Source organism: Seriola aureovittata, chromosome 10, assembly GCF_021018895.1.
Source record: "Seriola aureovittata isolate HTS-2021-v1 ecotype China chromosome 10, ASM2101889v1, whole genome shotgun sequence".
Lineage (NCBI taxonomy): Eukaryota > Metazoa > Chordata > Actinopteri > Carangiformes > Carangidae > Seriola > Seriola aureovittata.
The window spans coordinates 11,296,754-11,306,342 of NC_079373.1; the positions used below are offsets into that span (position 1 = coordinate 11,296,754).

Here is a 9,589-nt window from a genome sequence, read left to right on the forward strand (position 1 = left end):
GCAAGTTGGCCAACGAAGCGCAGCAGCAGGAGCAGCAATGACAGTAACGTACTCCCGCAGGGTTGCTGATGCAGGTCTGGGAACCTTCTTTCACCTGCTCCTGCGATGGAAAGGCAGCATTTATAAACTTCTCTACAGAGAGCTCATCATCTTCACTCTGCTCTACTACTTCTTCAGTATTGTTTATAGGTACTCGCCCAAGAGAAAACACTGAGCTTCAGCTGCCATTGCTCATGTCCTCCACTCTGCAGAGAGCCTGACCCATACTGGATTTTTATTCCTTATATTGATATTTTTCTGATATTAATTTTTCCCTTTGTCAAGGCCACACATACATACTGAGGAAGACATTCTCCAGTTGAAAAATACTCCTGTCAGTGCTCTCTAGTGGTCAAACTATGTAATGTTCTCAAATATTTGATAAGTCAGTATCGGCCAATACATAGACCAGGGCTGATTCATCAGGTCTCATTGTGACATTATTTAACAGTATGTATTCACTCAACAAGGAGGTTTTAGAGTTTTAGAGAACAACTCTTTACATCACAGGTTCGATACACCAGACCACCAAATATTTGCTCAGTTTCCTGCAATAACAAGATTATATTTCACATTATAATGATTTTTCTCATTATTACAACATACTAAATTAATAAGACTGGACCTTTTTTTTTTCTTATTCTAACATATGGATGTTACTTCTCACGACAACAAACTAACTTATGTTATAAAGAGAAAACTTTCTTGTTTTAATGAGAGAAGTTTGAATGTTGTTATAGTGAGAAAGGTTTTATTGTTTTAAAGAGACATGTTGACTGTAATAACTGGAACATTTTGTGATATAACAAGACAAAATGATGCTAAGAAACATTTAACATTTAAAAAGGGTTTAATTAGGTATTTTCTTATAATGAGAATATGCCATGATAACACGAAAAATATGTTGTTACAATATGAAAAGAACCTTTTTAAAACAAGAATATTTTCCAGTCATGAGGTAACAATACTTTTTTTTTTTTTTATCATGGTGGGAATAATATGCTGCCATACGTTAGAGCAGAAAAAGAGTGGTTCCGGTTCTTGTCACAGGTCTCTCCTCAGTTGTCATAGATGGGACTCAGCAGATGTTTCCTTCACCAGGTTTGTGTTCAATGATGACCAGAAGAGGCTGTTTGAGAGGCTGTCCATATACTGTGACCGCTATGCAGAGCTCATCCCAGTGTCCTTTGTGCTGGGTGAGTCTGAGGCTGATTGTTTTACACCTTGTTGATGATGATAGTTTAACTGCACCACCATCTCATTTAAATCTGAATGATCGTCCAAACATGTGCAATACTCATGAAGAAATCTAAATTCCTGGAAACCACCACTGCAGACGGCCTCTAACGCCACAATTTTGACATTTTTAACCAGGTTTCTACGTGACCTTGGTTGTGTCCCGTTGGTGGGGCCAGTTTGAGAATGTCCCCTGGCCGGACCGCCTGGCAGCATTAGTGGGTGGTCATGTTCGTGGGGCTGACGAGGCGTCCAGGCTGACCCGCCGAACTCTGATGAGATACGCCAACCTGTCTGGTGTGCTCATCTACCGCTCTGTCAGCACAGCCGTCTACAAGAGGTTCCCCACCATGGAGCACCTGGTGCAGGCAGGTATGAAGTGGTGGTGAAACCACTTAAACTCACTGCTCATTGGCCTGCCAGTCTTGTCACATACAACACAACCACACCCAGAGCTGCTGGCTCTGTTTGCACTGTTTAAAGTCATGAAGACACTGGTGTGGTGCTTTCTCTGTTTATGCTGTTTCGGCTGCTTCTATCTCCACGCCGTGTTTGTCTTTCAGGTTTGATGACATCAGAAGAGCTGAGGCACCTGGAGGACTTACCCTCTCCTCATAACAAGTTCTGGGTCCCGTGCATGTGGTTCGTCAGTCTGGCTCTGAGAGCTCGGACTGAGGGTCGCATCAACAATGACGTGGCGCTCACAGCCATTCTCACTGTAGGTGTTCATGTGCATCCGTCAGCAGGCCAGCAGAGCGTCGTCTCTTGGATAAAATCTTGTCTTTGAAGCATTTTTTTAAAAATGGTTTCTCCATGTCCTGCTTTTTTCTCTGTTCAGGAGTTGAATAGTTTACGGGCAAAGTGTATGAAGCTGTACGGTTATGACTGGATCAGCCTGCCTCTTGTCTATACTCAGGTCTTGTTGATGCTTTATACTGTGGCAGTAGAACAAATAGATTTAGTAGTTTTCATTTAGTGATAATTACACAATGATTATGTGTTAGAAAAATAAACAACCCTGCCAATGATTGTGACACTAAGCCAAAATGAGGCTACTGGTTTTACTAAAAAAGAATTTAATTGTGTTCTTAAAGTAATCATCAGGTACCTGAAGTGATTCACTTGGTTTAATCAAAATTAAAAACTTAACCAAAAGAGCAATAAAACAACTCTTCTAGAGACTTGGTAAATCTTTTTTCTGCGGTTGCTGCGAAACACTGCTGGACTTGACAAATGTTTTTTAATTAGGTGGTGACAGTTGCTGTCTACAGCTTTTTCCTGGCTTGTCTGATTGGTCGTCAGTTCTTGGATCCAGCTAAGGGTTACCCGGGTCATGATCTGGACTTCTACCTGCCTGTGTTCACCCTGTTGCAGTTTTTCTTCTACGTTGGTTGGCTGAAGGTGAGGAACATCAGATTGTTTGTGTGATATAGTCACAGTGAAATTTGATTAATTTGTCAAATCCTGAGCTGTATTGTTGACCTTTTCTTTTCATGGTCTCAGGTGGCTGAGCAACTCATAAACCCTTTTGGTGAAGACGATGATGACTTTGAGACCAATTGGCTTGTTGATCGCAATTTACAGGTTTGGATCTAAACTGTTTGTTGGTTGTTTTTTATCAGCTGTAGACAGCAGCTGTCTTGTTGTACCTGCTGTCATTTTCATCGTGTCCCAGGTGTCCTTGTTGTCTGTGGATGAGATGTACGATAGCCTGCCGCTGGTTGAGAGGGATATGTACTGGAATGAGTCTGAGCCTCAGCCTCCCTACACTGCTGCCAGTGCCGAACACCGCAAACCCTCCTTCATGGGCTCAGCCCTGGATATCAGGTTCAGTAATGTTTTTATTTCCTGGTACACAATTCTGAAATACGCTGTCATGTGACCATCTGTGTGATCTAAACCAGTGTTCCTAAGGAGGAGATGGAGTTTCAGTCCAATCTGGAGCAGATCAAAGAACATGAAGAAGCCAATTACTCCACCCCACTGCTGGGAGGGCTGGGTCGTCTTCTTGGTGTCCAGTCCCCTAACTTTCCTCGCTCCTCCCGGGTCTCTCTGCTGCGCCGCCGTCCTGGAGCTCCACTAAGTCGCTTCCCTCTTTACCTGCACCCAGAGGCTCCATCAACTCTGGGTCAAGTTCGCCAGCCTTTGAACCATGAGCGAGATCCAGACTACGCCTTCTCCACCATGCCCTTGTACGAGAGACCAGGTTTCTACAGCTGCCCACAAACACCCATCCACTGCGTGCCCCCTGCAGTGCCCCGCCCTCGACCCGCCCGGAGAGCCCAGAATGAATGGGATCGCAGCTGCAGCTCCCTCGCCCCTCCAACGGTGGGCTCACAGCTGCTGCCTCCTGACACCCCAAACCATGTCCCCCCACCGCCATCCTCTGCTTTCCCCTGGCTGAGTGAGGATGGGGAGATGCAGAGTGCCCCTACCTTCTCCTTCCCTGACCCTCTACCTGAACTCTGCCCAATATCTAAACTCAGACCAGGACACGGCCTGCTGTCTCGCCGGCCTCCCCCTCCTCGCCTTACTCTGGACAACCTCCCCTCAGCCGACAGCCAGCCTGGACCCCCGAGTGCTCGAGCCGCAGGAAGCGGAGGAGAAAGGGTGTTCTCGTTCACTCCTCCCTCTCGAACAGCCGCAGCAAATCCCAGTAATCCCAACAGCAGCTCTAGCAGCATTAATGCAACAAGCACCAACGGCGCTGGCACGACGGGAACTCTCTGCAACGGTACAAGTCACAGTAATTTTAGTAACCATGGGAACTTCAGCGCCAACATGAGGGCAAGCAACGGGGGCACCAACGGCGGGCTGAGCAGTAACATGAACACAGTTTCCACTTCAGCGTCATCGCAACAAGAAACCAATCAGCAAAACTCCCCCAATGATTCAGGAATCTCACTGGCTGAGGGGGACCTGCTGGGCGTCTTGGTGGATGGTGGGGTGAACAAGGCGGCAGGAGGCAGGGAACAAGATTGACACACTGTTTTTATACCACGTGTGGCATTCAAAATATTTCTCACACACACACATACACACACACAGGTACTGACCTATCTTACATCTGAAAGGCATTACATCATCTAAAGCCATACACACAATTGAAAAGGATTTGTTGCAAACACTGAGTTAATCTCTTACTTCCTGACAAACTCTTCCAGAAGAATTAACCTACTTGTAATGCAAAAAGCACCTTATGAGATTTAACCGTCAACATGTGAAGGAAGAATAATAAATACTTTACAGTTTCTGCTGAGACTCAAATGAAAAGAGGCCAAAATGTGTATATTCTTAAACTCTAGAAGTCTTAGCAGTTTCCATCAGTGTACTCTTAATAAATATTACTTATCACATTATGCTTCTTTTGTCATTTTAACAAGAATTTTTTCAATAAAAAATTTAAACCTGCAAATAATTTGTATAGTACTTTATTTTCTTATTATTCAAGGATACTGTATAATTCACACCAACATATATTCATAAAACATTATATAAAGCATCTGCAGAGAGAGGCAATCTGTCCAACAACGAAATAGCTGAGGAAACATTTGTATGGCTTTCACCTGCTTATCTACATCAGTGTGCCCAGATAACATTAGAATTGATTTAAAGAAATTACTGTACGGTCGCCTTACTGAGTCGCCACCTGCAGTTAACCCACAAAACATGAGCAATTCACCTCATACAACTGGCGCATTTAAAGGAGCCACTCTATTTCATGGGTACACTCACTGACAGGCAGTTTGACATGAATACGATGTGCATATACTATATATGGAGGGTTAAGTGTGCCATCTTAAAGTGGCATTTTCAAAGATTTTCATTTAAATAAGTGTCTTTTAAGTCACTGTCGCAGAATGAGGTAACACAATGGCGACTGACCCTATGATCCAATGATGACATTATATACTGTAGAAGTCCTTGCATTTTAGTTTTATGAACTGGGAGTCTGGTATGACTCGCAAAATCACAAGGAACACGAGTCACTAACACAGAGTTAGTGATACAAGTAGATGTCACCAAACATAAGAAAGAGACCAATACTTTAATTTCTAACCTCTGTAATTCATAACCTCAGTCAATTATCAATTTGGTGATTTGTTTTGAATGTATCAGTAAAAAAAAAAAAAACAACAAAGAGGGACATCGAACATGAATTTAAATGAAACTTACAAAAGAACGTACAAATTAGTTAAATTATAAATAAATGGGCCAATAAATTCATTATATTATATTATTAATCATATTGTTTTTAAATTATGGACTATTCTATTTACTAATGTGTCATCCAAATTACTTGTTTTTGCTTTGCTCTTTAGTTTAATTTCATTCTGTTTAAAGACATGCAACCACTGTACCAGGACTTAAAATTAGGGATCCAAAACACAGAGCAGCAGCTGTCTGTAACAGGAATGATATATGTTGTACATAAAGTGATTCTACAGCAATGCTTCCCAATGTTCGTAAAAACAGAGGCATGGCCTTTGTGTGGACAGGAATTGTTAACAGTTAAACCAAAGAGCAATTGTTCTTTCTAGGGCCATTTCAAGAGAGGTAAAAGTATCTAGCATTCACAACAAAAAAAAAAAAAAAAGATAAAAAGGTTTGATAGGAGTCAACCCCCAGGTTGGGTTAGACCTAAATTATTTTTTATGTGACACACTGGCTAAGAGTGGAAAAACTTAAACTGTAAATGCTAATATCAGGAGACAAATGTGGAAGCAGTGGGATGGAATATCATAAGACACATACAACAATACATGGAGTAACAAAAAGTGTGCTTTGAAGTTATTTTCAAATCCACTTTTAAAGTATTGAATTCATTTCCATGTCATTGTGATTTTACATATTATAAAAGCCTTTAAATGTTCTAGTGGCAAAGTCCAGCCTCCATACACTTACTGCTCAAAGAGAAGAAAATATTTTAAAAAGCTGATTTCAAATTGCAGTTCAGACATTAAATTGTTGTTTTAGGCACCATACCACGATCAGTGACATATATAAGTATGAACACATAATAAGCAATAAATAAAGGTCTGTTCAGTTTTTATTTCTACAAAACACATCTATGATAGTTTGTAAACTGGAATGTAACATCAAGTGAGGTCTGGAGTAATCCAGTTTAGAGAGCTATATATGGCTTTTGCAAACATATGTAGTGCATGTACAGGATTTGGGGGCAGGCTTGCATGCAGAGGTGAGCAGGATGATCAGTGTCACACTGTAGTTTAACTGCCTTCTTCCGCCATGGTGTGTTTGTCAAAGAGGTACTCGGCCATGCCAGTCTGAGGGGCTCCCATGTGACGCAGGTTTGAGATCCAGTCAGCGAGCTGTTTGATAGATTTCACCTGCTCATCCAGAAAATGTGTTTCTATGAAGTCACACATCTGTGGAAAATAAATGACAAAATGTTGCTTCTTATTAGACTCTCAGATCCTCTAAATGGCAGGTATTGTATGTTTCACGCCACAGAAACATACAATACCTGCACAGCATCCGGCTGTGGCTCCATTGCAGTTTCAATCTCCACCAGAAACGTTTCATTAGTGTTTGTTCTCCAGCGGACTTCAGCTTTTTTAGATGTTTTGGTGACATTTCTTGTGTTTTACAAGCATGAATACAGGTTTGCAGGTTATTTAAATGTGTAACAGGTCAGCTTTTGGGCAGTACTGAATATGACAACCTGTTCTCTGCCATCACTTGTTTTAAATGTCAGTACACCCACTCTCACAGCACGGCTGCTGTCATTAACCCCTTTGTTGATATTGCCTGACAATGTTGTGATGATAAAATAATGTTTTTATTTACAACCCAGCAGCTTGGTAATGAGTGCTGGTCGTTGTCCGATGACAGAAAATACGTAAACGAAAACAGCTATATTGTGAATTTGGCCATATTAACCAACAGAGTATAGCTGATCACACAAACTGAGGTTGAATGGGCGGTTTAACCCTAACCATAATCCTAACCACTCGCTAACTACAAACACCAAAAACAAGTTTTGCTGTGTCAAGAAACAAATGAAATGTATCATTAAAATGAATATTAAGTCAAATGCCAATAGTGCTGAGTAAAATGGCAGCAGATTGTTTCCTGCAGCTGTAAAAGGAGCTGGGACGTGACAGAGCCGGAGCCTGTGTGCATTAGCCCTTAGTTTGCTGCTTACATGAGGATCGTTGTGATCAGTTGCCATTTTTTGCAGGTCCAGCAGAGATTGGTTTACGCTTTTCTCCAGCTGCAGGGCACACTCCAAAGCCTCCAGGCCGCTCCCCCACTCATCTCTATCAGGTTTCTAAGACGGACATAAATAATTCACCACAATTCAATACTCATGATATGCTGAGTCCACTAAAATAACCAACTGATAGTTAACCATTTTATCATAAAATGGTACTTGCACCATATTTAATAAACATTTAAAAAGTATCTACAAAAGCCCCTTTCTTTACCCAACCTGCTGTGAAATTTTTTTTTAATAAAACTGACATTCTTGACACTGTAACATTGTTTAGTAGAAGAAGCGTCAGTTCATACCCTGATGTCCTGCAGAAAAATCCTGCCTCCCCTCTTGTTCTGCAGACTCATCAGCTTCTCTGCATGTTCATTCTCCTCTTTGGACTGTGTGCGAAAGAACTTTGCAAAATTTGGCAGGGATTTATCATCCCTATCAAAGTAGTAGGCCTAAAAATGAACAAAAAGAAAGATGAGAAAGCATTCGTTTCATCACAAGCAGCAGTGAGCTATGAGCGCTGAGCAGAGAAGATGCACATCAAGCTGCTGGCTTGAAAGCGTTTCTTACCATAGAGAGATAAACATAGGAGGCATACAGCTCCAGGTTTATCTGTCTGTTAATGGCAGCCTCGCAGTCCTGGTGGAAGTTTTGTCGGATTTGCGAACTCATTTCTGTATGGATTATAACAAAGAATAAGTGAGTGAACAAATTTCCACGACACTCTTCTGCTAGTCAAATTTAAGGCAGTACATATTTGTATAGGCACATTTTAAAAGTACAACAAGCAAAGACCTTTCAGACAACTGCTAATAAAAGACCTGGACGGATACTTGAACTCAGCTGATGCAGTATATGTTGCATCACAAACCACCGCCAAAAGACAAAAGCACTTTGGAGCACAGCTGACACTGGCTGATGATACTTTACCCCTCCACCATCCCTGCCAACATCACCAGACTCATCATTCTTCTCACTACACTTCACTGAAGAGCTTGCTAAACAGAATCAGTGGATTTCCATAAAGACTTCATGAAAGCATGCACACCATTCAAGTAACTGCTATTCACCATTCAGATGGGCAAACGGGTTTTCCTCACTTATTCTAGTTGTATCTATCCATGCAGCTCATGTTGGGTTTTACTTGCACGTTTTAAGATATCTGCCCTTGAGATTTCTGCCTTGACCCCAAAACAGTGAATGGAAAATCAAAACACTTTACATTTAACCATTTAGTTTACATGCAGCAATTTCTCCGGACAATCCACCTCACTGTGAACAGTTTTCAGTAAAATAACTTCTTTCTAACAAAGAAAATGCCCAAAGGAAGTGACTCCCGAGTATCCTGATTGGGTACACTGACCCTTTGAGGGGACACCTGTATTCATATTGATTCAGACAAACTGACCTTCACCTCACAATTTAACTACATGAAAAAATGATAAAACGTGTGTGTTTAAGTGAGACACTATCGGTCAAAGCCACTTTCAAACTGGCTTAACAGCTTTTGTCTTCGAGTCGCAGCTAATAACTATGTTCACAAAACTGTGGATGGTATGAGGCACAGACTGTTTACCTGCTTATGTAAAGAGACGTTGGGTCAAGGTGGGCTGATAGCAAGGCTTGCTAACATGGTTGCTAACTTCAACACAAAACTAAAAAGGGAAAAGTTTCCTTGACTGTGGCGATAATGCTGACTTTATCGATCACATGTTATTCTACCACACCGGGCAGCTAACTGACGACAGCTACAAGTTACGTTACCAGATCTGAATAACGTTGCCAAACACAGTTAGCAACCATGAATTCATTCATCCCACAGACAACACGACAGGTAGGCTAACAACTTACAGCATAAATGAGCATCGAGCTGTGACACAAACATACCTGGTTTGTCGATCTGGGACTTCTCGCAGACGTGAGTAGTTGTGTAGCAGTGCAATATTTCCGACCTTAAATTTCCAGCCACAGAAGTTATTCTGCAGAGCAGCTCACGTTACCGGTCTGTATGAAACGTTAGGTCGCTCCCTCCGCTCTTTCTACGTTAGCGCAGTCAGTGTTGCCAGATTTGACAGACAAAAA

General features: G+C 41.8%; 2 protein-coding genes across 2 annotated transcripts; one reads left to right on the plus strand and one right to left on the minus strand.

The window, feature by feature from the left end:
- Positions 1-12: 12 nt before the first annotated feature.
- Positions 13-5,881, plus strand: best1 (bestrophin 1). The gene is made up of 9 exons (XM_056388100.1): positions 13-189; positions 1,141-1,235; positions 1,414-1,647; positions 1,839-1,993; positions 2,114-2,191; positions 2,524-2,676; positions 2,779-2,859; positions 2,951-3,102; positions 3,180-5,881. The coding sequence occupies exons 1-9, from the start codon at positions 38-40 to the stop codon at positions 4,255-4,257; spliced, it is 2,178 nt and encodes a 725-aa protein (XP_056244075.1). The 5' UTR covers positions 13-37; the 3' UTR covers positions 4,258-5,881.
- Positions 4,691-9,544, minus strand: fth1b (ferritin, heavy polypeptide 1b). The gene is made up of 5 exons (XM_056388098.1): positions 9,395-9,544; positions 8,078-8,181; positions 7,813-7,959; positions 7,445-7,570; positions 4,691-6,665 (listed from the first exon to the last, which is right to left on the minus strand). Exons 2-5 carry the CDS (start codon positions 8,177-8,179, stop codon positions 6,507-6,509), a joined length of 534 nt encoding a protein of 177 aa, XP_056244073.1. The 5' UTR covers positions 8,180-8,181; positions 9,395-9,544; the 3' UTR covers positions 4,691-6,506.
- Between the last annotated feature and the right edge of the window lie 45 nt (positions 9,545-9,589).